The sequence below is a fragment of the Eschscholzia californica genome, unplaced genomic scaffold (genome assembly GCF_041429995.1).
Source record: "Eschscholzia californica isolate CP2 unplaced genomic scaffold, dmEscCali1.0.p SCAF_1, whole genome shotgun sequence".
In the NCBI taxonomy this organism is placed as follows: domain Eukaryota; kingdom Viridiplantae; phylum Streptophyta; class Magnoliopsida; order Ranunculales; family Papaveraceae; genus Eschscholzia; species Eschscholzia californica.
In genome coordinates this window covers 28,177,816-28,205,073 of record NW_028238198.1, presented here as the reverse complement: position 1 = coordinate 28,205,073, position 27,258 = coordinate 28,177,816, and the positions used below count along the sequence as shown (strand labels likewise).

The 27,258-nt window shown below is 36.3% G+C and overlaps 3 protein-coding genes across 3 annotated transcripts; 1 reads left to right on the top strand and 2 right to left on the bottom strand.

Moving 5' to 3' along the window:
- Positions 1 to 8: 8 nt before the first annotated feature.
- On the bottom strand, positions 9 to 8,895 carry LOC147565757 (pesticidal crystal cry8Ba protein). Its single transcript, XM_086652258.1, has 23 exons — positions 8,588 to 8,895; positions 8,377 to 8,492; positions 7,693 to 8,274; positions 6,892 to 7,142; positions 6,681 to 6,755; positions 6,388 to 6,522; positions 5,783 to 5,901; positions 5,286 to 5,591; positions 4,865 to 4,952; positions 4,650 to 4,755; positions 4,453 to 4,566; positions 4,142 to 4,305; positions 3,879 to 3,999; positions 3,484 to 3,708; positions 3,183 to 3,373; positions 2,835 to 3,002; positions 2,635 to 2,740; positions 2,316 to 2,453; positions 1,877 to 2,038; positions 1,594 to 1,794; positions 1,151 to 1,345; positions 996 to 1,067; positions 9 to 593 (listed from the first exon to the last, which is right to left on the bottom strand). Exons 2-23 carry the CDS (start codon positions 8,422 to 8,424, stop codon positions 441 to 443), a joined length of 3,720 nt encoding a protein of 1,239 aa, XP_086508384.1. The 5' UTR covers positions 8,425 to 8,492; positions 8,588 to 8,895; the 3' UTR covers positions 9 to 440.
- A 3,093-nt stretch (positions 8,896 to 11,988) lies between these two features.
- On the bottom strand, positions 11,989 to 17,285 carry LOC147565756 (glucose-6-phosphate isomerase 1, chloroplastic-like). The gene is made up of 14 exons (XM_086652250.1): positions 16,377 to 17,285; positions 15,696 to 15,818; positions 15,344 to 15,442; positions 15,154 to 15,237; positions 14,334 to 14,477; positions 14,188 to 14,253; positions 13,970 to 14,038; positions 13,767 to 13,874; positions 13,525 to 13,577; positions 13,291 to 13,429; positions 13,004 to 13,160; positions 12,774 to 12,852; positions 12,576 to 12,642; positions 11,989 to 12,326 (listed from the first exon to the last, which is right to left on the bottom strand). The coding sequence occupies exons 1-14, from the start codon at positions 16,950 to 16,952 to the stop codon at positions 12,192 to 12,194; spliced, it is 1,899 nt and encodes a 632-aa protein (XP_086508376.1). The 5' UTR covers positions 16,953 to 17,285; the 3' UTR covers positions 11,989 to 12,191.
- Positions 17,286 to 23,959: 6,674 nt separating this feature from the next.
- LOC147565755 (uncharacterized) lies at positions 23,960 to 26,275 on the top strand. Its single transcript, XM_086652533.1, has one exon. It carries the CDS (start codon positions 23,960 to 23,962, stop codon positions 26,273 to 26,275), a length of 2,316 nt encoding a protein of 771 aa, XP_086508659.1.
- The last annotated feature ends 983 nt before the right edge of the window (positions 26,276 to 27,258 follow it).

The following is a 27,258-nucleotide window of genomic DNA, read 5'->3' as shown; positions in this document are numbered from 1 at the left end:
AAACCAACTGAAGAGAACTGATATCTTTAGTAACAAAACAAACTGGATCAGAGTGATATTACAACCAAACCTTTCCATTCAACACTTTTATCTTACTGTTTATGAAGATTCAAAGAAAGCTGAAACAACTACTGAATTGGTGGTAAACAAGGATTACTAATGACATACATTTGTTTGGTAATATATTCAAGGAAAGAAGAACAAAAGGAGACGGACTCGACAAGCTGCAATGAGTTTCTCTCTCTTCCTGTACAAAATTGGATCAGCCTGTCGTTCCAAGGCTGTATTCTTGTGGATCGGCACGCCTATGTTGAAGCTTGTTCTCGCAATCAATCAAATCCATAAACTGTGTAACTACATATCATGATTATTTCTTGATTCTTCAAGGTTGTACTTCTAAAAAAGTGGTCTGTTTTTCTTCCTCATACTAGTGGAGAGAACTAGTAGTAGTAATTGGAGTCCTTGTGATTAGGAGCATCCTTACAAAGCATTGATCGAACTTCCATTATCGATCTTGGAGGCTCAAGATCTTTCTCTTGTAGTGAATTGCCAAGTAGTTGTTGTAACTGTGATGCAAAGGTATCATCCAGAACCTGCAAGTTCCAAGCTAGTCAAAAGACGGAAGCATTTTGAAAGTTATGAGCTAGTCAACTTATGTAATGGTATTCTGGGTAGTACTTGCTTTTCTTCTATATGTGTGCATTCGGTTCAGCCGAACGACAGAATCTCACTTACCCACATCTGACTCGTTTGATGATGGAATAATAATTTCACACGAGTGAGATATTTATCCTCAAATCAAGCATAATACAAGTCTGACCAAAATCGGTGGAAAACAGCTCAGATGTGATGAGCCAGAAATTAAAGAAAAAAAAACATTTTAGAATCTGACTCAGAGTCAACCCAGACATATGGACAGATTTCAGATGCCAGAACGCAAAAACAACATCGGATGAGATAACATTTTCTTGTAAAAAGTTATGTGAATGACTTACAGCTACTGCAACTCGAGAGCCTTTATACCATGCCCTGTTTTCTTTCCTGTTCTCCAAGAAACTTAGAACATCCTAAATGAGAGAAGAAAAACAGTTTTACTACACTCTTAAACTGATAATATTCCTCGAAAACAAAAGTGACACTCATGACTTACCTGTCCCATCCGATCCCAATATCCACGACAGAGAGCTACAAATACATGAGTCTCGAATACATTATGGAGGTGATTCATTGTACTTGTTAACTGGTCCTTCAACGGCTGCATTCTGCTTCTGACATCTGATTCAACTACTGTTTCCTTTGAGTCTTGGATGACTTTTTTCAGCTTTGTTGCATTCTGCATTCTTGTCTGCAAATGTCAAAGGTAAATACATTATGATCAGGTAGCACAAAGAAGTGATTCTATTATAGTATTATGCATCTACTGACAAAGAACTTTAAAACTTAAATCTCGATCAAGTTTTCCTTCTGAACAATCACCACACTATTACTTGATCAAATTCTTTACTGAAGTCTACTTTCTGTAATGGTAATGAAGAAATGCATACAACGAAGATAAAGTAACAACGAGGTATACTATTTTAAAATGGAACTTACATTCTCTGCAAGTTTTTCAACAACTGCTTGCATATAATTTCTGAACTTAGTTCTCAGCATAACTGTTATTTCGCTAAGGCGCTCCCCGGGGACTGTACTTCCAGCGTTTGGTATGCAAGAACCCCAAGATTTAAACTGGGTTTCTATCCTGGGTCTCAACACATCAAGCATTCTCTTCATCGAGTTCAAAAGAATTCCCAACTGAGACAGCCAATAATGGAATCAGTCACAACAAAGTTCAAGAAACCTCGAGACTCTAATTACACACAACAAAAAAACTCACCTCTTCAGGGACAGTGTAGGGAGTTACAGAACGATTAGCAAGTTTCTGTATGTATTTGAGACCAAACTTCTTAGGCGCCAGATTGTCTTTCAGTGGTGAAAGAACATCAACGTATTGCTTGTCCAAAGACTCAACAATTGCCTTTTCAACCTCTGCAATGGCCTTTTTAACAGATCGCCACATAAACAAATAAACTTTTATTAGTTTCAGAGATTTGGGGTTTAAGTTCTACCAATGGACTGTAAATTATTCAGCCAAATACATGCTGACGTGGATTAACTGCAAGTTGGTTTATATGTTTGAACATAACAAAGAGAAAACCGAGGCATAACCAGGTCCAGGACTCAATGACTATACGCAAAATTTCATGGAATGCCAAGCTGGGGGTACCAAGAGAACAAAAGAGTATTCTACGTAGAGGGATCCTAATTGGACTTACATTTTCAAGGACGAAAGTGTATTCAGGCCATCGACAGATAATGGTATCGTATTCGGTTAATGTTCCTCGCAGCCGCTCATACATGTCATCCACGAAAGGGGTAGTAGAATGTTGAGTTCTGACTCCAGACCACTTCACCTGCAAGTGGTTACTCTTTCATCAGTTTTTTATACCAAAACTCTAACCATAGAGTTACAGGTAGATTAGAAACCATTACAAAAGCATAGCATGTCTTTTCTTGCACACCTTTTATGCGCGCATGTCCTTTCTTAATTCCATTTTATTATATAATATAGAATGAAAGATATAAGATGAATACCTTGTCTACTTTACATGACTCGAGCAGGGATAGACGCTTATCTTGGATCCAGAGTATGATGTACAAATGGAACAACTCTTTTGCATCCACTCCTCCTTTGACAGGACTAAGAAATGTAGAAAACAGGTCAGGATATTACGAGTAATAAATATTTTATTAGTGTTCTTCACAATCCAGAATATTTAAGAAAAGCTACTTACTTAATATTCCAGCTAGCGAGATCCCTCTGAAAATCTGCAGTAGCAATTACAAGCTCCACCACATGAGGTGAGGGGCCAGTAGGAGGGCAGGCAACAAGGAAAGCACGCAATCTACTGCAAAGCTCCACGCTATATATGGATGAAGAGATATTTGGGAGGTCTATAAAACTGCATGATTAAACACATTAACGATAAGATTGCACATATTGTTATTTAGGTAGTCAAGCACATATGTAGTAAAATCATGTAAAATTCTAGTGGAGTCTCTTCACTGAAGCGAATGAAGAAATGTACTTTTCTCCACTTCCAAAATATAAAGGTAAACAGTACCCCAATGGCTATACTCACCTCGGAAGAACATGGGTGTTATGGATCTCCATATCTCTAAAAACTTCGTTTCTAATATTCAAGACCAGAGACTTCATCTTCTGGTAGGCAGTGGAAAGAGTCAAAACATCCATCAGCATGCCTTCACTATTGGCAGCAACAAACTCGTCAGTCTCTGTCAAGTGCCTTCGTGATCTCTTTTTGGCTGCGACCTGGACAGTTACGGAGTAGAAATCAGACGCGTAGTGCCGAAATAATTGAACAATACCCCAATTTATCATCAAACACACGATGCTGGAAAAGGTATGGGGAGATACTTGACCTGGAAGTAGCCGCATAGTTTCAATTGTATTTCTGGAGATAATATGTCATGAAGAAGAGTGTATAGCTTGACAGCAGGCGCCAAAGCGGGAGCTGGAGTTCCAATTGCAGGCCTGAAAACGTCTACTATTCCTGATGGAAATGATTCATCCAGTGATTTATAGTTCTCAAAAACCAACGCAAAAATCTGCTCAATTTGATCTTCAATTTCCCCCAAGATGCGGTTCTGGTAAAGCACTATCAGCCATTAATAATGCACTCGTGAAATAAGAAAGAAGAGTGGTGTAAATGGACCACATGTCCCTCTTTGATAGAAAAAAAAAACGTATCAAATCTCAAATTCTGATGTAGACAAAATTGTAGGATAACATGTACTATGCAGTTAAAGATGCATACCTCTTGATGACTCAACGCGTTCTTACTGCGGCCCTTCATGAGTACAGGTAGCAGCAAATCATGCACCAGAACAAGACAGTCTTCTGTTGGCGTAGCTACATCCATAACATAGGAAAGGTATCTGCACATGTAAACCGAGAACTATGACTATATCGAACATTAACTCCCAAAGGCAGTAGATGGGAGTTGGAACTAGCAATTTCAGCCAAAAGCCTGAAACAAGTGTCCTACACAAAACATATCCCTAATCGGTTAATCCGTACCTTAGTTTAGTATATGCATCTGAAACCCCATAGTATGATGCAAATTCAATAAGTAACCACTTCCATGGACCATCTAGTAGCAATTTTCTTTGCTGAAAATGTTGAATTTTCATTGCAACCTCTAAAACCAAGTCATATGCCACAGTCTCTGCAACAGACCCACACTAAAACAAGAGGGAAATAAGTTAGCATGCATAATTCTGGTGAAATCACATAAAGCCATATCCAAGATTCCCAATCGTAGAAACTAAGAGAACGATTATAAACAATCGAACATCTTTCATGGTAATTGGAGTTGCAGGGCCCTATACCTTAAGATGACCATTTTCATCTGGACCGGTTGAATAATTTATATGAAGTTGTATTCTGCCAACAAGCTCATGTTCTGGTTCACGATAAATGCACCACCAGCGAACCTTTTCTCCCTGCATGTAAATGATACATAAGTTCTTAAAGCAGACAAGTACAAAAATTTACTTTTACAGGCTTGCATCAAAGAATTTCTTACCAAGTCCTCCGCAACAGTAGCAACCTGAGCAACCACGCGACCATAATGCTTTCCTTTGGAATCCTGAACTTCAATGACAAGGTCATCACCAAGGCTATCTGGAAAGCTGGTCGACAGGACAACACAAGCGAATTGAAGTTTTATGCACTCTGATATAGATGTTGAAGAGTCGAGAGAAAATTTTGCAGACAAGATTGTGGAATGAAAACACTTACAATACGTGAGTTTCACCAGATCCAGGCTGCATACGAACTGCATCCTCTTCAGTCGAACTCTTCAGTTTCAAAAGACAAGAATATGCCTCTGTTAACATTAGAAAATGACCTAATTAAACAATTGGTACGAGGGTCAACCATGAGCGGTTCTTATACACTAGTGATGGTAAACGCAAGGATCAGCTAATTGATACTATATTTCCATACAGTATTATTTCAATGAGGAGTAAATATCAACTAGGTCAAGGTAGCTAGTTCTTTAATGGGTAGTCACCAAAACTATTATTGGGCACGAAAACAAGTCGGTTATCTTGTCGAGTAGACAATACAAGAGCTTGCTTCTCAAGAACTCTCAAGAACTACTTGTCTGTCCGCAATAAATTAGGAGAACTATTAATCAACTCAGATTGACGATAACCACCTTGTACTACTTCATATGATGTTGAACTGCTCCGTAGAGTTGTAACCCCGACTTTTAGGAGTGCTGAAACCTGTTTGATATACTGGGTGCTTGCTTGCATATATGCCAAACTATGTTGTGAAAAGGATCCATTTGCAGGTACTCGAGGTGCCACCCGAACTCTCCGTAGTGCGGAAAATCCAGAGGAAATGGTTGACTGTAAATTTGAGAAGCGGTAGCGAACAACTTCCATTTTGATACTTGGGGACTTCAGAGAAGTAAAGCTGCAACCTGTAGGTGGGTCCAGACCCATTTTGACTTTACGAACTGCAAGAAGGAAAAGGTCACCCATTAGAGACATCAATAATAGTTCTTCGATACAGTAAGTTTTAAACCCTGGTCTCCACAGCGGAGAGACACAAATTACCACCAAACTAAAGTCGGCTTCACAACAGGAGTTATGAAGAGCATTATACAGTACGGATGTCCCAAGGTCCAGATTAGATATTGATAAGCACCTTGAACCTTCATTTTCCCGATAGTTTTCTTAGGCTTTGGTGCAGCTCCGTCAGTAACAGGCTTTGATGATCGGTTTGCGAATAGTTCTTCCTCTGACTGTAACAATACCTGCTGTAAACTGTAACAGAAAAACAAATGGAGTAGAAGTATGACCCATGCATTAGAAACAAAGTTTAATACCCATTAAGATTCAAACAGCAAGTCCAAGAATATGATTTTGCGGTCTTAACGAAGTATATAAGATGTTGACAGTTTTTTCAGCGGGGTACTTTTCCTATTTGTTATAGATGATCCTCAACATCACTCCCACTGAGCACAAAACTACTTACAAATTGATCTTGACAACATTGGAAACAAAATGCAGCTTACACTATCTGACTGGCAATCAACAGACTCATTCTTTCACTGTTTACGTGTATTATTTCACAGTAGTTTCTGATAGAGACACGTGTTTCGGATGTTCAATTTCGACAAGCATTTCAAGGGTAAAAGTGAAGATGAGAAAAATTAATATCTAGTTCATGAGAAATTAGGAAAACATAAAGGAATGAATGGTAATATCTAACAATACAAATTGTCTAAAACCATGTCAAAGTGAACTCACCCAAATGCACTTCGCAGCAAGGCACATTCGTTTTCCAGAAAGATGGGTGCTTCCATGCAACCCCTCGCCCACGAATTAAGACAGAGACGAACACATGCATCATAAGCTATCACAGCATACCATGGACCTTGACCACTGTATCAAAATTACAAGAAAACAAGAATAGTTCACACTAAATTAAAACTCTAAAAACGGGAAAAATTGAAAGATTTGTAACAGTTATGTTAAAATATGACTAGTCAAAAGTGGGTGCAGGCTCATTATACGACCAAAGTGCTAAAGGTTAAGTATACCTGGCATGAAACGTGGGAACACGAGCTGGTAATGAACCTGAAGATGTAGCAGCAGCTTCAACACCCACAGAGGCCCTGTGAAACATAAAGGCAGTAATCAAATTGCTCAATTTAGAGCCTGCACTTTACTCGGTACTTTTGTGTGGTAACTATATTCCTTAAAACTTATAATAAGAAGAATCAGAATCAAGACTCAAGAGCATAAACAAACCTGCCAAACTGATCAGGAATCCCGCTTCCAGTCATATCCTGAGCCGTGACTTCAGAAGCTAAGTTTGAGGCTGCGTTTGGCTCCTTTTGACCATTTGACATTACAGTCCTGGATGTACCATATGCTCTAGAGTCTGGAGTTTGCTCCGCATCTTGGTTTGTCTCCTGACCATAAGAGCTGCCAAGTGGAGGAGCACTAGGGACATCATCATCAGAAAACGTCCTAGTCTTTTGGTGACTAATGTTGAAATCCTATAAACATACCAGATAAGCATTAAACGAAAAGTACAATACAAACTAGCACTGCAGATGAAATTTCTACTCACAAAGAAAAATAAATATGTTGCTAATGGTCATGATAATATCCAAATTTCTACAAAATTGATGTCTAAGATAGCAAAGCGTCGGAAATTGATTGAAATCACATTGTAACCCAATTACAGTTAATCGAGACATCAAAACACTTCAAGCGGCAATCCGGGTAAGCTAAACAGAAAACTGGTGATGATAAGTGATATACATTACGAGAATTACTAGCTCGGAATAGTTGATAATTGTTCAATAATTGAAAACATTGCTATTGAAACACAGCTAGAAAGGTGCAATTCCTTAAAAGGCAATTCTATAACAGGAGACTTATATAAACAGCATATACACGACATAGAATAACCGAGAGGGACTAATGAACATATGGTGTTTAAGTGACAGTGCTACAATTATAGGAACAAATAACCAATACTCAGAACAACATAAGAACCTAAATAGGGGAAGATAATATCAGAATACGCATTAAAAATCATACCTTTTGAGTGTGAATTTCCACATTCGCCTTTGAAGGAACACTTGAAGCATACCCCTCTGAAGTGTAAGCTCCTCCGTGAAACTTCGAACCATTATTCGTTCTGTTCTGTGTAGAAGGAAATTCCGCAGAATCGGATGATTCACCATCTTCAGTATAATCATGCAAACTCACTGAATACCTATTACCAACTCCCCTAACTTGTCCTCCTACTGCATTCCCTTGCCTCTGATTAATTGTTTCTCTTGAAGAACTAAAATCAGAAGTCATGGTATCACTAGTATACTGTGTTTGTTTCGAAGAACCTTTAGCATGTCGTGGTGGTGACGAATCTATCGAATCCCCTCGACTAGAAATTTCTTCTTCAGTATCTGTAGTTTCATCCATATCAGATCCAAACCCATCATCATATGTATCTCCATGAACAACCCTAGACCCAGAAATTACCCCTGATGGAAGATGACCACTCCTAAACTTCCCTGGAGAAGGTAATCCAACACCTCGACCTCCATTTCTAACTGGATCTATCCAAGGTCTCTGACCTGACACCATTGCTGGAACTTGTCTCTGCTTAGAACCCGTGCCCTAATTCACAAAAGGAAACCCATTAATCAACTATAATTTCAAGTACAACACAGTAAAAAAGATAACAGATTGACTAATTTTAATGAAGTTATAGTTCCTTACCTCTCTTGCCCATTTAACAGCATTATTATCAAGACCTTCCGTAAACATTATTTCTAGGGTTTCCTTTACAGTTACAATAGCTGATTTCAATTCCTCCCCTTAATATTACCCTAAATCTGAAACAAGAAATTGCAAATCTTTTCTTTCCATAATCAGAAAATACAAGAAATATCAGGAAAAGAAAGATATTCAACTACTACTAACTACTTACAGCGAAAGTTTGAAGAGAAATTCTGACTGAAGAAGAAGAAGAACAAGAACGAGGAGAGAGGGAGAGAGAGTGGGTTTTGTCTTCTGAACCGTCTTGTTTTTTTTTTTTTTGTAATTTTCTCTCTCTAGATTTCTTTACTTGAACTCTCTAGAAAAAGGTAGACTTGAAGTTGGGGAGATTCCTGTGTTGTTCTACTAATATCGCCTTTCAAAATTCTTAATGACGAGATTAAAGAAATGGTTAATAATAATTAGAGAAATTAAATCAAGAATTCTGAGATTAGCAAAAAAACAGAGAATAAGGAAAAAGACTGTACTGTTTTAGTAAAAAGAAAAAAATAGAGTTATTTTCTTTTTGGTCCCCTTGTTTGCGACCTGTTACTTTTTGATTTTTTGTTTTTCGTAAATTTAAAATTGCCCGATTTCTCGTAATTTCCGTTTAGTTTTCGTTCAAGTCTATATTTTTCTTCCAAAATGTCTTGTGTGTGTCAACATGTCTGATGTCATCAATACAGTATTTTAGAAGTTGTTAAATCAACTATTTATTCTTCCCCCTTTCTAAATTTTTTTCTAATGGTCCAAAAAGCTCAAATCTTGGAAGTATTTTCATTATCTTTTCAGAGAAAAGAAGAGTTTGGTGACCCTCACAATGATTTCAAGCTTCAATGGCAAAAATGATGATGATGAAGATGATAATGGTGAAGAAAACTAATGGTGATAGTTGTTGTGAACAAACAAATTTGAATATTTTTAAACTCAATGGAAGCTCAAATCAATAGTGTTTGTTATCGATGATGGTGAAGATGATCATGATGAATAAAATCTATAGGTGATTGTTTTTTATGATGAAGATTATTATGAAGTTAAGGTGACGATAATGATGAAGGTAATCACGGTGAAGAAAATCAATGGGTGATTAATTTGACAACTTCGAAAAAGAGAAGTAGTGATGGCATTAAGCAAGGTGTCACCCGTAAGGACGTTTTTGTAAGAAAAATATTGATCCTAACAGAAATTCTGCGAAATTAAAAAAGTTAGAGCCAATTTTAGATTTACGAAAAATAAGGGGTCCAAAAAAAAAAAATCAGTGGATCAAAAAAGAAATAATCAAGAAGATATAAAATACGAAAAAGAAGGGGCACGTAGACGTAGTTGACGAAAGTCGGTGTGTTTGTAACGGGAAAATGACGTGGCTATTTTGTTTTTATTAATTTCAAAAACGGTCGAAAAACGTTTCTCCGCGGGGAAGTAAACTGTGAACAGGGAATTTTGATATTGTGCTACGCAGCTGTTCGTATGTGTACGCCGGTAGTACTGAGAGAAAAAACCTAGTAGTGATCTAAAATGGTCGTGGGTGGGACCCAAAACCGCCTCACTTGTTTTTGGACTACAATTGGAACCTCACTTTTGCCCTATATCGTCCCAATAGTGTGAACTGGGTGATAGTGTAATATAGTGTGTGGTTTTTTTAGAAATCATTTGTATTCAAATTTTAGAATATTCGTTTTCATTTGATTTCTTGATTTTCTTTGTTTGGATGTCTAGTACGATTGATTTTGTTCTGAGCATATATAGAGTAAGATTCGATTAAGAGTTTATCGTTTGAAATAACGTGCCACATTCAAACAACCCAAATAAAAATACCAGTCTATCTTCAGTTATATTCTATTTTCGAACCATATTAGATCAATCATGTTAGTTCATTTCTCTGAAAAAATAGTACGAATCAATGACATATATAAGGTCTGACATTCGTACTTTTTGATGAGTATAGACAACATACAAAATAAATTCGTCTAATTTTTTCTTCAAACAGATTTATCTTAGAATTAGTTCCCTTAATTATATTTTTTTCGTGGGGAGAAATAATATTTGACCGGTAGGTTTTCGTATACGCAGTGTTGGCGTTATAGCTTTCTCCCTTTTCCTTTCTTAGTTGAAGCCTCTAAAGCTGTTCAACAAAAAAAAAACCTCCAAAGCAAGTGGGTAACCCTAAAATTCAAATTTTAAACAATTTGATTGCTTTTGATTTTGATATTCATGTGTCCCTCTTTTTTAGGCCGAAAGAGATGAGAAGTTTTTGTGGGTGCAAGTAGGTACCCACTAGTATCATGAATTGGATTATTGATGAAAATGAATTTTGAATGACATTTTGTTGTTGTTGACTCACCAAATCTACATGTTAAATATATCAGGCCTATCATACTAAATACTTAGTTTTGGCAAACAAATCAAAAGCTACAAACTGACATTTCAAATATGTATACCTCCCCTTCATCAAAAAAAAAAAAAATATGTATACCTCCAGTGTACCCTGCCGGTTTTTTATCTCATCTCATACGAGTATAAATATAAATATACAAATGCGAGACGGTGAATAAAATTCTTCTTCTTTAGGGTAGAAAGAAGAAAGAAATATATTTAATAAAATTATGGGAGAATAAATGGCACCGGTGTCTCTGAAGTCTTACATATACTGTTCTTTATATCAAATGAAGAGAATATTTGGGATTAATTAATATACTATACAACTAAAGAGTACTAAGGCTCCTAGTCGATTACATTATTTTATAGGAAGGCTAGGATAAGAATAAATAAATTAAAATAGGCCCACTCTATTTTAAGAAGAAAGAGAATGGGATTTATATATTAATACCACTTGAATCCACCAGTCCAATTTGTCTTTTTTTGGGTTTCTTTTCGCTTTATTTATTGCTAATTGGTAATTGAGTTTGTTCCACTTAATAATTGAGTCCTATCTGTTTTCTCTTTTTCTACAACATTTGTTTCTTCCCATCAAATTACGATTTGTATTAAGCATGTGGTAGTCGAAAAGGGCTGACAATAGAGAGAGAAGGAAGGTTGGGAAACTGTTATATTGGCCAAAATCTGGGTAAAAACATACAATTAATGGCGTGTAAAGGTTGCTTGTGGTTACCAGTAAATCTCATGTTCACACAAAATTTGAAAATGTTTCTCACACTTTCTCTCTCATGGGGAATTTGGAATGATGCATGTTGGAGCATGTGCCATCCTATCTCATGAAATCAGTATCTGTCCTATTACCTTTCACTCACTTTTCATACTCAAGGATAGAGTTTTTTTTTAATACACTGACCATTTTTACCATCATATAAAACACATTGATTTTGACTTGGTAAAAGTAAAAGGTATTACTACTAGGCCACCATCTTCATCGGATGAAGATCTATTCGCCCAGTGATCTGCTGGCAATCAGCCGAGACGAAAAGTTCTCTTTTTTCTCTTATCCACCACCACCACTTCCTCCCTCTCCTTTTCTTTTCTGATGAATATCAGCCGAACCGTAACCGTTCGGTGATCTTCATCCGGCGAAGATGGTGTCTGCAGTGTTAGTTTGAGTAACGTTCAATTAACAATCAGTGGAAAATGGCATTCGAAACTTGCCTCGTTTTTATTTCACAAATGAAAAACATGGGCTGAAATATTGGGAGTGATTCCAGTTTTCTTTCTTGTTGTACAGTCTTCAAGCCTAAAACAACCATTGACAGTTGCTGTTTTCCTATAACTCAAACTCAGTCAAATCATCAAATAAAGAGAAATAAATTACTGAAAGATGGTGAATTTTAAGCAGAACTCTCGTCCACGTTACACTCCCCAAGTACGACTTTTATGCTCCGAGGTGAACCACAACTTCCGTCCACTATTATTGCTCTCTCATTTGCTTCCATGTGTGCTATAATCTTGTAGATCATTTCGATCTGTGAAAAGTAAAATGAAGAAATGAGCTCTCTATATAATACCCAGAAATATGAAGAGCAGAAGAGACCTTTACGGGGTTTCAGTGAAATCTTCAGCTTTCCAGGTTAGTGAAGACAGTTTTCTTATTTATTATCCGAAGTGATTTTTATGGATTCTAGGTTTCCCTAGTTGTTTTTTAGACGAGGAATTGAAAATTCCACATTTCCAACTTCCAAGTTACTTTATTAGAAGAGGAATAAGATATCTACCTGTTCAGGGGCATGACAACGATCAGCTATTTCGTCAAGTGTCAAAGGTTCAACAGGCTCCTTGCAGCTGAACAAAACATAGAATGAGACCCGAGTCCATCAGGTTTCATGCTTGTTAACAAAATTGAGTACGGTGAAGCAAAAAAACATCTTTCTATATATTTTAGATGCGACGTTTTAACCATAGTAAAGATATACCTGGCCTCGTTTAATACGGCTAAAACCCTTTTCTGAAGAGCTAATACTTCTCCTGCAGCTTTTTTCCCAGCCTCCACACCTAAATTTGTGTAGAAAATGGAAATAAGAATAAAGACATGGTTGTTCATTAACGAAGTGCTTGGATTAGACACAGAATCTAGTAACAGACAACTCAGAGTTTAACCTCCTATGTCTTCATCCGTGTTCATTATTAAAATGGAGCAACTTACCAGGTTGATGGTAAGCATTGATGTTGACAAGAGAGGCATAAATGCCAACTGCTCGCTCATAAAGCGCAATTAGTGCCCCAACCGATCTGGGAGTCACTTCTTGAACTGTGACAGTAATTGATTCTCGATCATTTGAATAAAGAGCCGACCTTGTTCCCTGTATAACCAATCACATATTCATCTTATGCAAAACAATGACGAGCTAAGGATATAATTTTAGCAACTGGACAATTAAACAAGAAAAGTATGAGTGGATCGAGTAGCTCCATGACTATTAGAAAAAAAACCTGTAGCATTCCAAAAAGGTAGTCACCACATGTTACACCGGGTTCAAGCTCCCAATCATGACCAGGAGGTCTGTCACGCAAGACTTCGATGAAGGTCACAAAAAAGTTATGTACCCCATCCCTTAGTTGTTGAATATAGCTGGAAAACGACATGGTCAATGTTAGCATTTATCAAACATGTAGAAGATGTATATAGATATATATACATAACGAATGGGTAAAATGAAGACTCACGCATGCTGATCTGTGCTCCCTTTATTTCCATAGACTGTAAGACCTTGATTCACCTGTAACAGAATTGGACTAGAACTTAATGACAAAATATTAAGTGTATCAGACTGAATTTTTTATACTGACGGAGTAAATTTCTTGCAAGGACTATAATCATATAAATATAAATTCCGAAAAACAGAAGGCAATACTAGTCTTTATATGACAACAAAAAAATCCTACAGATAACTTGGTCATATCCATACCCGATTACCATCAAGATCAAACTCCTTTCCAAGTGATTCCATGACCAACTGCTGCAAATACCTACTAAAAAGTAACAAACTATCCTTGTATGGAAGTACAACCATATCCTATGACAAAAGAAATTTTATCATTTCAAAATGAATTCTCTGCAACAGAAGTCTGAAACGGAACAGAACACGAAAATAGTGGTAAATATACAAACCTTGGAACCAACTCCACCAGAAGCCCAATACCAACATAATGCCAGTAAAGCTGCAGGATTATTCTTTACCTGAATTGCCAACAAGGGACACAAAATTGAGGATGACTCGACTTTATGTAAGGCAAAGAACAAAAGAGGTACAAGCACTAGATTTCACAGCACGGACCAGTTTCCAACCAGTGGTCTATTCAGGATAAAATAACGTTAGCGGATCTTACCACGGTAGTCCTGTTTGCCTCGTCCATTAGTGACGCACCAGCAAGCATTTCTCTGATGTCAATACCCTGAAGTGAAGTATTAATAGAAATAAGCCAAAAAAAAAAGACATGTAGCAGTTGCAGCAGATATATGGAAGAAAATATACCTGTAGTGCTGCTGGAAGTAGACCAACGGCAGACATTTCAGATGTCCTACCCCCGACCCAATCGAACATCGGAAATCTTGCTATCCACCCCTCAATTCTTGCTGTATTATCTAACAAGGAATTTTCTTGTGTAATAGCAATTCCCTACACAAGTACAAGGGTTATCATTAATAATTGAAACTACAGTTGTACAGCAACTGATCAAAATCAATTAGTAAGCTTTCACACACGATTGGAGCAAGAAGTAGAACAAGATTTCCATGCAAGTAACAGAACGACTAGTCAAGGACTTGCTTGTTGTTTCGAAATGTACTGAACAAAATGTTTTTCTTTCTACGTCAAAGGGGACACTTGAATCAAGCTGGATATTAAACTACAAGACCACCACTTAGTATTCCACTATAATATTACTTCAATTAATAAAAGCTAAATGTTTAAGCCTTAACTTCTCCAAAAGCAAATATTTCTTCTACCTCACCAAATAGTTAGTGTTGACTAAACAATGCAATATATACAGATACTGGTATCTGGTACAAACAAGCACATGAAATGGTAGTCTTCAGGAAAATGGACGAGACAGACAACTATAGAAATGTAATTGATCAAATTAATAAGAAATTAAGAGGTAGTCAGATCCGTGAAATTATTGTAAGGACAAACAAGCAAGTCTTTCATGTTCTCAATGTGATGAACTTGCCATAAAATCTTTACATATCATCTCATCTGCTGGTTACCCTACTCATAATTACCACCCATATAATTTTCTATATATTGTTAGGAGAAAAAACAAAAAGCAGAAATAAGAACCTGAGATGAGAACCTGTTTTGAGAAGTCTAGGCCAGCTTCGCGAAATGCCTTTTGTACTTCCAACAAGCCATTTCTAGTTTCAGGGGTACCTCCACTCTGCTCAAAATGAAGCATATGAGCTTACATGAGCTATGTATGTAAAAGGTGATTCTAACGGTTGAAAGTACGAGTTGTGGAGGAAGGGGCAAAGCTTGTCAAATACCTTTGAAATCACTATAACAAGCGTAGAAGCCAATTCATCCCCCAGCTGAGCAATTTGATGATCAATTCCAGCTGGATCCGTATTATCAATGAATCTTATCTGCCACCATTAACAAGGAGAAAAGAAAAGTAAGTCTGCTGATCAAGAAAATCTAAGAACATGTTTACTCGCATGATACCAGAAAAATATATCCGTGCAAGATGGATAACTATCTACCATACAATAAACTACTAACTTCACATTATAACAATGCGTAAGGGAGCTTTATCTTTTCATGCAACCGCGTATATAACTCCAACAACCCCCACAAGTAAAAAGAAAATGAAATGAAGTAACAAGTAGGAAAACACACCTTCAACGGAGGATTATCAGGAGCCAATGCCTCTGAAACAAATTGGGGTCCCAGAGCTGAACCTCCAATCCCCACAGAAAGTATTTGTGTGAAGCGACCAGCTTGAGATGATGGAGGCTTAATCTGCTTGTCAAACAAAATCAATTAGGGAATAATCAAAATAATGCATGAACGAAGAAAATCATGATAGTCCCACATCACTTGCGAGAGCGTCCAAAGTCTGGATTAGAAGTGCATGCTCTAGCTTAGTAAGTGGTGAGGCTTCTTGGTTGGGTTTATGAAGCCTTCGTCGAGAACAAAACTTCATACTATTGGGCTTGGGCCTTGGTGTCAAAAAGGTTCACAGGGATTAGCATTGGGGCGTCATAGATGGTATCCGAGTTGTCCTATCTCCCACCGTAGGGGATTGTGATAGTCCCACATCGCGTGGGAGAGCATGTCAAGGCCTTTTGAGTGGGTTTGTACTTTGTAGAGCCTCGCCAAGAACAAAACCTAGTACTTGTTCGGCCTCGGTGTCAAAGAGGTGTGGGTGTCAAAAGCGGGGACAATATCGATAAAATGCTAAGGCTTGGGAGTTAGAGATTATCAATAATGCTTACCTAATTTCTACAGAAAGGATGTGAATAATAATAGTACTACCAAAAGTTCAATAATAAGAAACAAAAATAAAAAAGGTCTGACCTTTCCAGTAATTATATCATCAGCAAACTTGCAAATAGAATCAAGAGTGTTTTCAATCTGTAATCGAAGATGAGAATTAGGCGAAAGGGAAGGATTACGAAGCCAATAATGACCAACCATCCTTCCTTCATCAGGATTAGAAATAGCTCCTTTCTCAAGTTCTTTCATATCTTTAAACGCAGCTTGAAATTTTGGTTCCATTTTCTCAACAAATTCATCAGTAAATCCAATCCGACTAACATCAATAAATAACCCTAATTCTTTATGTTGGTACAACCAATCAACATACCTACGCCATAAAACAGATGAATCCTTCTCCAACTCCAATCCCTTTTTCTCTTCGTCATGAACAATCTCATTATTTGACAAACTCGTCGCTGGAACTTCTCTAGCAATAGATTGAATACGCCTTAGATTCTGATTTTGACCTATGATCTTTGAAAAAAACAGTTGATCGTTTCGACGCCACCGCAATGACGACGAAATTGAAGTTACAGTCGAAATTTTATTTAAGATTATATGATCAGGTTTGAAGGTTGATGAAGAAGAAGAGTAAAGACTTGAGATCGACGCCATTAGAGATAGTTTGAAATTGAGGGAAGAAGAAGAATAGGCGAGAAAAAGGGATTTTTGGTGGTGAGAGAGATTCTCAGTTTGATTCCATTGTCTCTCTCTCTCTCTCTCTAGTTTCTCAGTCTGTATCTAGGTTTGGACTTTTATTGTGACAGTGGAAAGTGGTTGGTGGTGGTGGTGCCGTCTGACTGGAATTTTTGAACTGGGACTTCTGTTGTGTTTGTGCCGTCTGACTCTGACTGGATTTGTTTTTATACTCCTTATGACATGTTTGGTTCGTCGTGATTCTCTTGTGATCGTGGGACAGACTGTGCTAAAATTTCGCATGAAAATCTCAGTTTGGCCTTTCTTTGTGGGTACCTAACGAAAATGACCCTTGATAGTTTAGGAATTTACCTAGGACACCTTTTCGTTGCTCTTTTTGTTGGTAGGTCTAAAATGGTAAAATTTAGGAAATAGACATCACCCAACATTTTTTTTGTTGCACAAGACTTTTTTTTTTTTTTTTTTGTGAACTTGATTAATATAAGCATATGTTAAAGAATGGTCTGGCCTTCAGTTATCTTACTAAGAAAAAAGAATGGTCTTTCAACTCAAATCCTGAGTTCTCTACTATGTAGAGCAAAAGATCTGGTGGTTGAACCCTACCACCACTACTAAATACAACTCAAATCCATAGGCTCGTGGTGAATTTTGTTACAAATTTTAACTGAAATCCACTGATTAGAAGTCCTGAACATAGGAATATTGAATCGAATGGACTATGGGCCAGATTTTATAGTAAAATTTAAGATTTCAAGTCTACTAATTTCAACTGAGAACATTGGAGTTGAATTCAGAGGACCTTTAGCCGAATTTTGTAATAAAGTTTGTCATGAGTCAATTCAAATGTTTTTTTATATCAAGTCAATTCAAACGTTTAATGAATGAAAAAAAATCTATCGAAATCAAACTCAAGTCAATTCAAAATTCAATTAGATTGAAGACCATTACCTAAGGTTTGACTTATTTAAGTACGACAGATGTTTTAGGGAAATAAGAAAATTTTTGGGGAATAAAATCAAAGGATGGAAAACTAAAATTATTCCCTCAAACACACCCTCCTTTTTATGTCGTCGGTAAAACTATCGATCGGCGAAACTCGACGGAGTCCATTTCCTCCAGGGTTGGTCCTGAGTTTTTAGTGGCCTGAAGCGAATTCAGAAAATGTGGGCCCTATACTATGTGCAAATCAAAAATCGTATTTATTCTAGAAAGAATATAAGTACCATAAATATTTTCTTTATATATACAACAAAATGGTACCAATAATTACAATCGCTTGAATGTTTTCCTACTTAACTTTTTTTTTGCAAAACACTGATGATTGTTGAAATCAAAATTTTTAGTAAATTCTTCCTCTATTAACAACATATCTGAATTATTGAACTTTCTTGTGGCATAGTAGAGCGATCATAAGATTTAATCAACTTCAACATAGAGAAACTTGTTTCTGCATATGCGACAATAACATCTATAGCTAACAAAAATTTGTAAGCAATCAATGCATTTGAGTAAATCCTTCCATATATTTCAAAAAGTTTGACACTTCCGTCGGTTTTTTATCTTTCTCGCTATAAGGCATTTCAATAATTTGCTTTCTTTTTTTTTTGTTTTTTTTTGTTGGAAGTCGACGACGATCAACGTTAGTCGTTACATTTGCCATTGATACACCTTGGAACCCTTGGGCTACCAACTGTTGACATTAATTTGCGTTCTTAGAATATAAGTCAAGTCCATCTATATCATATAACATATTATACTACAGAAAATTTCAAAAAAACACATAAATCTCTTAACTCACTATCGGACTTTAATTTTTCGAAGTTAAATATACGAGCAACGCCCTATCACTTATCTCTATTGATAACAAAATGAGTATAATATACTAGATAACCCCCACCATATTTAAAAAAAGACAATAATAGTTGTGGTGTGACTTTTGTTTAGATTAACTCTTGTTTAGTTTTGTATTGAGATTATCTATAGCTAAATTAGAGAGAGATTAAGAAAAATCTTACCACATGATAAACTGAATAATAATTAATCTACAAATTAAATTTATGGAGATTTTATAGGCAGTAAAGGCAATGTGGTTTTTTCCTAAAACTTGGTCAAACAAGTCGACCAACAATGGTTAGATGCAATGTCCAAATTTGAGGGTGTTATCACCCACCTCATCTTTTTATTTTCGGTCGGCTAAACGTTGACGGCCGGAGTACAGCCGACAACTCTGACCGGTAATTTTTTTTTCTTCTTCTTCTGTCGGTCAAGAGTGAAACCAGTAATAGTTCGAACACATCGGTAATAGTTCATCTTGCCAGCATGTTTCATCCCCACTTTTGAATGAATTTCTGTTGAAATTGAACTCCTTTCATTGGAATCAATCACCATATTGAAACCCTCTCTCTCATTTAGCCTTTCATCATCTTCTTTCTACTCAAACTCTTCAATAGTCTATCTCTCATCATCTAAACAGAGACAATCCCAACAAAGAGAAAAATAAAAACAAGAGAAGAAAAGAAAGAAGAAATATTTTTTTATTTATAAAGGTCCCTGACCGCTGATTCTGAGGTCGGCGAAAACCTAACAACGTCAAGTTTCGTTAGGTCAAACATTATATGAGGTATTGCCTCTTACCAATACATTATTTTTTACAGTTTTAGAGATTGCCTTTAGCAAGCTTGCCTTTAACAAATTTGGGCATTGCCTATAAAATCTGCCTTAAATTTATAACATACTGTATCTTTAGACCTATAACATACCAATTAGTTTAATGACGAGCAATCATGTGTTATTTAGCTTTTGTGTTGTTATGGCCCCACAAAAATTAATGTGAAAACAGGGAATATGTGGCCCGTTCTTTTAACAATGTTCATTGGTGGCATTTAAAATCAGTTATAAAAAATTTGAGTCCAACTTAACTTGAGTCCAACTTTTTTCTCTTCAGAATGAAAATTTGGGGCCCTTAAAATGTGGGGGCCCAAAGCAACGCTTTACCTGCTTTGGGCCCAAGGTCGGCCGTGATTTCCTCTCACTCCTTATTTTCCCTCTCCCTCTCTCCTCTCTTCTCTCTTTCTTTTCTCCCTCTCTTTTCTCTTTCTTCTTTCTCTAAGTTCTAGCAAAGGGGAGGCCTCTTTGTCGGAATTCTTCTTCTCGAAAATTAGACAAATGTCGTATGCAACTGTAGTATAGTCCAGACGAGTTTTGCTTAGACTCTAGATCCAGTCGAGCTTCGCAAAGGTTTCGGCGAAGGAGACGAAGGGACTCTCTCCTTCGCCGAAACATAGGTAAGGGAAGAAGAGAGGGAGGGAGAGAAGAGGGGGGCGGGAAGAGGGAGAGAAGGAGAGGTCAAGGTCGTTGGAGTTGATGGTGGTTGTGGGAGAGGAATTAAAGGGAAGAAGCTGAAAATATTAGAGTTGTGGTGGTGTTTGGAGGAACAAAAGTCTTACATTTTTTTGTTTCCACCCAAAAGTTTGTACCCAGAAAACTTTTTTATTTTCCCGTAACATCGACCTAAAGTATTTATGACATAGCGCAAATTTTAAACGGATGAGGACCGAAATCCAAAATATTTCCCGAGAATAAAGACTTGGTCAATAAAATTTGACTTCGTCCAAAAACAAAACTGATTACACTTTAACTCCTAATCTTCACCCTCACCTGGCTCTCTACCACCACAACCTCCAATCACCGACCGCCACTGCAATCTTCGTTCTTATTTTGAGTCGACCTGACAGTTGGGTGTGGCTACCACTGGAGTAGGAGAAACATCTAAAAACCACACGTCCAAAAATTATGGGCTTGAGCATATCAATGACACTAGAATGTTGAATCATGCCCCTGCTGACCCAATCGAGGTTTGAAGTGACGGAACATCCTTTGCAAGGAGATGCCATTGAAGGAGATATCCTTCGACCAATAATGTCGTGCGAGCAATTTGTCGGATAGGACAATTGGTGAAGAAAATCATCAAGTCCGGTTGATTTACGGATCGTAATGTTTAGCTAGAAACCAACTATTATCGTCGAATCGCGGCTAACTTCGACCGGATCCTACATCGGGTTACACATAAGAATGATTTGTACATTTTGAGCTAACCCATAAAATCATATATCACATTTGGATGAGTGAAATATGATAAAACACAAAACACATTCTATCATATATATATATAACAGGCTCATTAGGATTATGAAAAAAATTATTATTAATTTAATAAAAAAAATTAGTTCGGATACTAAAAAATAAAACTATTAGATGCACTATTCACTGTGATGTTACGTAGAAATTGGATATTAATAAGTTTATTGAGTTATAGAAAAATGAAAATATTTATATTCGAATGATTACAACAATCAAACATTATGAATATTACAACAAAGAGAAAGTAAGAGAAGCTAAAATGAATTGCAAAGTAAGAAACAAAATGCATGAATACTCTATATATAAATTTCTTCCTTTTGTTTTGCGGATACAATTGTTTAATATTAAAAAAATTGAATAGTGAATGAAATAGAACCAAAAGTTAATGGGAAATTTTCCATTTACACTCTACATGAGAAAAAAGGAAGTAAGAAAAAATTAATTATAATAAAGTTGATGGGAAATTTCTTCCTTTTTTCTTTTTCTCTTCTTAGTTGATTGCCAATTGATTGTCATTCTCCTGTAAAACAAAAAATAGTAAACATTAATTACGAATCCAAACGAAAACGATACTATAAATCTTGAAGATTAAAACTAATAGAAAATCAGTAAAAAGAAAGGTCAAATTGAAAAGAAAAAAAATCAAGAAACTACAATTCTCCACGACAAATAAATGCAAATCAAAACAAATAAATGAAAAGAAAGACAGAACAACGAAAAATTATATCATTAAAACACAAAATCAACCTGAAATCATAAAACTCGGAAGATCCAGACTTTACCACTCTCTAATGTATTCAGGAACTATGAGTCACCACTGATATATATATGTGAATGTTGATCTAAATTGATTTAAACCTGAAATAAAAATAATAATTATAAGAACAAAGAAGAAAGTTAGAACAAAAACCATTAAACAATGAAGAAAAAAAGTAGAGAAATAACAAATGATAAGAAATGGCGTGTAAAATCTAAACAAAGTAGGCAGTTAATTGTTTTATATATACGTGACATAGAAAATATTTTTGAATTTTGAGTAGTTGGTGGGAGGAGAGAAAGATACGTGGGAAGTGAGTGAGTTAGTTTCATTAGATATTTTTTGGGTGGTTAAGAGCTGACCGAGTGACCGTGAGATATTTAATGTAGGAAGTAGTTAGTTAATTTAGGAACAAAAACAACCGTACATGAGGAGAGAATAATGGGAGAAAATTAGGAGATATCTGAGAAAGTTATGAAATAACCGTAAGTAAATATCAGGGGCGGAGGTACATGAAGACCAACCCAGGCTATAGCCTGGGTCGGTCTTCATAAATTTCTCAAGAGGGTAGGGGTAATTTAGGAATTTAGCTTGGTGTAAATTTTTTTTTTGTTTCTGACGGGAAAGAGAAAGGAACTTCCTCCAAATCGACAGGAAGGAGGAGCCGAGAGTTCTAGGGTTTATGACTTACGAGTGATCGAGTTCAACTTTAATATACACTTTCTCTCTCAACTCTCAAGGATTTCTAGTGAGTTCTAGTTCTAGAGTTCATGAGTTCTTCTTTAATCTCCACTTTCTCTCTCAAGGATTTCTGGTGATGGTTTTTCTTCAATCAAAGACAGCAAGGAGTCGATCTTCTGACTTTCTGAGCAACTAGGGTTTTATAATTTTATCTTGAATCTTAACTTAATCTCTCAAGGATTAGGTTAGTAACTTGAACTTATTACAATTTTGCTTATATTTTTGATATTTCTAAAATCTGAATGTTCTGTGTTCTTAGTTCTTACTCATGGAGGTTATTTACTATTTAGTTCATTAGTTGTGAAATTGATGAAAATCATTGTCCATAGTCCATTGATTTAACTTATTAGGGTTTTAAGATTTAATTTTAATTGTGAAATCTAAAATTGATTTCAATTTCATTATAGGATTTGAGATTTCACGCTAGAATTGAAAAATTGGAATTACCTATCTAAGATGTCAATAGATTTTAGAAACATCAGATTCACAACCAATGAACTTAATAACCTTTCTAAGATTTAAATAGGTTTTAAATTTAATTGTCCATTGTCTTGATATAGATTTAACTTTGACTTATTCAGTTATTTGGGTTTAAGATTTAATTGTCCATTTTCCATTGATTAATTGATTCATATTTAGATATTTGATTGACATTAGTTGATGTATGATTCATGTTTAGTGGAAATTTGACTGATATTGATTTATGTTTAGGATAAAATGTCAGAAGCTCCTAATTGCCGAGGCAAAGAAATACAATAGATTCTTTTTTTAAACCAAAAGAGGGAAAGAAAACAAAAACTGACGTATCTTCTGCATCTAATGTTGGTGAACAACCTCCTCCAAATTCTTTAAGAACCGACGAAGAAAGAGTTGAAGATGAAGGAGCGTGTACGCGACAAGTTGAACCTCCACAAGAGTTTGATTCGACTTCTTTTGAACGAGATCTGGGATTACGTCTGCAAATATGGCAACATCCTATTAATAGACAAGATGAGATTCGGCGTGCATATCTCAATGCCGGACCTTATCAACCAATCCTTCAAGAATATCCACAAACTAAATGGGGAAAGCAATTTCTTGCATCATACAAACAAGCCAGTGATTTGACGGAATTCAAAATTTATGACTAAGGAATCATATAACCAGGGGCGGAGCCAGGATTTCAACTTGGCCAGGGCTAAGCTTTAATTTTACGATAGCCAAATGTTTAACTAAAAGTCACTATAAGTAGTATCTTATATTGGATATGTCCAAAGCTTACGTTCCTGGGAGACAGATAACAGATAACATTATTATGGGACAAGAGATAATCCACTCCTTTAAAAAGATGAACGGACCTTCGGGCTCTTTTGGACTTAAATTGGATATGTCCAAAGCTTTCGACAGAATAGAATGGAAATACCTCACGGACATAATGCGAAATCTTGGATATCATGAGCACTGGATCCGGATGATTCGGGCGTGCATCACAAATGCGTCGATGTCAGTCCTTATAAATGGGCGCCCAGGTCCAGTCTTTTACCCCTCAAGAGGTATAAGACAGGGAGATCCATTATCCCCGTTTCTTTTCACTCTGGCCATGGAGGGTCTCAGTCGCAAGCTGATGAGAAATGATAGTCCGGAAAGATTTGAAGGTTTCAAGGCCACGCATAATAACTTTGAGATCTCCCATCTTCTTTTTGCTGATGACTGCATCATTTTTGGGAAAAATAACATTGATAATATCCACATCCTCAAAAAGATACTCCAAGATTTCAGTGAGACCTCGGGTCAGATGATCAACTATGCTAAGTCCAATATTTTTTACTCAAAGAATTCTCATCCCAAGTTCAAGAGGCTTATTATGAAGACCCTTAAAGTTAAATATGCCTCTACTTCCGAGAAATATCTTGGAGCCCAATTATTCATCGGGGCTCACAAAACCAAGGTTTTCAAAGAGTTACTCGACCAGATTCAGAAGAAGCTCAATAAATGGAACCACTCTTTTCTCTCACAAGCAGGTCGTACTGTGGTTATTTCGTCCATAGCTGCGGCCGTACCCCGATATCAGATGCAGTGCTTTGCTATACCTAAAGGTATATGTAAAAGCATCAAGGCCGTCCAACGGAAATTCTGGTGGGGTAAGTCTAATGGTATATGTACTAAAGCTTGGGATACTATTTGCACCCCAAGGAAATTGGGTGGTCTTGGTCTTCATTTACCGGATTTAGATAATACGGCTCTTCTCTCTAAGATGGCTTGGCGCCTTCGATCTAATCCAGAAGCAATATGGGTTAAAATGCTGAAATCGAAATACTACCCGCTTTCCAACATCCCGGGCCCAACTAAAGCTCATCATTCTTGGATTTGGAAAACGATCCGTAAACACCTTGAAAGAATTGACGACCTTACCACGTGGGAAGTTCAATCAGGGACTAATATTAATATCTGGAATGACAACTGGATCCCTGGAATCAACGGGTCCATCAAGAACAATAATAGGTCCAATCTTGTTAATGTTGCTCAACTTATCATCAACGATAGTTGGAATAATGAAGCGTTAAGAGACAACTTTGACGATAACATCCAGAATCTGATCAGATCTATTCCGATTAATAGTCGAGGTAGGGACCGGCCTATATGGAAACTTACTGATTCGGGTAAATTCACGGTAGCTTCGATGTATCAGCACCTCAGTGTCAACAATAGTAATCACAATAACAACAACCTTAACTGGAATTTCATCTGGTCTTTATCGGCTATCCCGCGAATCAAGTTATTTATCTGGAAAATCTGCTCCAAAGCTCTCCCAGTGCGAGAAAGAATAGGTAAATATATAGGCAATAATACCAATTGCCCGAATTGCAATCTAACTGAATCCATTGAACATGCTTTACTACATTGTACTTTAGCTAAGAATATTTGGTTCTATTATAACATCATCTCGGAGAATATCTCTTCTGTTTCTGACTGGATATGCTCGTGGGAAGACAATATTAATCGTAGTTATACTAACAACAATATTCACTTCTCTACCATTTTATGGGTTATTTGGAAAGTGAGATGTGACCACTGCTTCCAACATGAGATTACTGATATCAAGTATATTATCAAAATGGTCGAAAATTTCCCTAAATGCAATACTAACCTCAAAAGTTGTAAACATAGATCACATGCGAATTGGCAACCGCCAACCCAAAACTTTATCAAGTTGAATGTTGATGCATCTTATACCAATCTTAATTCAAATGTGGGAATTAGTCTGATTGTTCACAATGCAGATTCTAAATTTATCGAAGCACAGGTTAGAATCACTAGAGCTAGAAATAGTGAAGAAGGCGAAGCCCAAGCAATTTTATTTGGCCTCGAATGGGCCGCAGAGAATAATCATAAAAATATTATAGTGGAAAACGATAATGTCAACCTCATAAAACATCTCCACAATAGAAAACACTCTATACACTGGCAATCTCTTATACATGTGCAGAAAATCCAAGATAGACTGAAAGAATTTGAAGAGGTGAAATTCCACTACATCCAGAGAGAGGGAAACTCAAGCGCGGACGTTCTGGCAAAATGGTCAAGAAAGAAGAACACTAATAGAACTTGGAAAAATGTACCTTATATGTTAGTTTCGAAATACTGTAATAACTGTTTGGTTTAATCTATGAGAATGTTTCAACAAAAAAAAAAGTCACTATAAGTAGGTTTATACCTAATATACATGTAAATGTGTTATTTAAAGGCAATTTCTAGTGACAACAATAACGAGCATCTCATATTTATGTAAATTTTTTGAAAAAGAAAATTAAATAGTTCACAATAGTTAAAATTTAGCCAAACCTAATCGCGAAAATGATTGTTTTTCCCTTCCCGTAGCTACGAAATGACTTAGCAATATTCCAATCTGGTACCTGACAAAATATAATATTTCATGAAAAAACTTGAGACTAGAAATGAACTGATTCATTAAAAGATTCATATACTAATATAAAACTTTAACATTTCATCAAAAAAAAAAAATATATATAACTTTAACATTTACTTGCAAAATGTGTACCCATTTAAAAGATTTGCTATATATCTCATGAAGTATGACAAAATACGTACAAAAGAAAGGTGGAAACATAAGACTACCAAAAGACACAAAAAACCACCAAGATGAAATATTATCCGACCATCAAAAGAACACCACTTGAGATATATAATCTTGTCACTTGAGTTGAGCCCTACGATCTTTCAAAGAATATAATTCATCTATTATCGAATCATCATCAATTTCTTCAGCAAGTTCTCTCTCAATGTGTAACATCATACAATCTCTAAGAAAATCATCATCCATCTTGGAGCGAAGGTTAGTTTTGACAAGTTTCATTGCTGAAAATGCCCGCTCAGTAGTCGCTGTAGAAACAGGCAAAGTTAGTACTAAACAGATCATTCTGTAAATTAAACTATAACACTCTGATTTTCTTGTTTCGACCAAACGTTTGCATAGCTCTGAAATAGTAGACAAATTCTTAAACTCCGGATGCTGAAGAACGTCAAGTTCATAATGTTGCAATTGACATCTAAAAACAATCTCTCTTGAGCACTGAAATCTAATGGATCAAACTTTTCTGCTAAAGTGCAAACATGGTCAATCTTAAA

What these genes read in the sequence shown, in the direction of transcription:
- LOC147565757 (XM_086652258.1), bottom strand. Translation starts at nt 8,424, where the DNA reads ATGTTTACGGAAGGTCTTGATAATAATGCTGTTAAATGGGCAAGAGAG. An exon ending in AACTATGCGGCTACTTCCAG is followed by an intron (nt 3,374 to 3,483) that starts GTCAAGTATCTC and finishes GTAACTGTCCAG; the next exon opens with GTCGCAGCCAAAAAGAGATC. An exon ending in AGTCATGTAAAGTAGACAAG is followed by an intron (nt 2,454 to 2,634) that starts GTATTCATCTTA and finishes AACCACTTGCAG; the next exon opens with GTGAAGTGGTCTGGAGTCAG.
- LOC147565756 (XM_086652250.1), bottom strand. Translation starts at nt 16,952, where the DNA reads ATGGCGTCGATCTCAAGTCTTTACTCTTCTTCTTCATCAACCTTCAAA. An exon ending in CTGATAATCCTCCGTTGAAG is followed by an intron (nt 15,443 to 15,695) that starts GTGTGTTTTCCT and finishes TAATGGTGGCAG; the next exon opens with ATAAGATTCATTGATAATAC. An exon ending in TACTTCCAGCAGCACTACAG is followed by an intron (nt 14,254 to 14,333) that starts GTATATTTTCTT and finishes ACTTCACTTCAG; the next exon opens with GGTATTGACATCAGAGAAAT.
- LOC147565755 (XM_086652533.1), top strand. Translation starts at nt 23,960, where the DNA reads ATGAACGGACCTTCGGGCTCTTTTGGACTTAAATTGGATATGTCCAAA.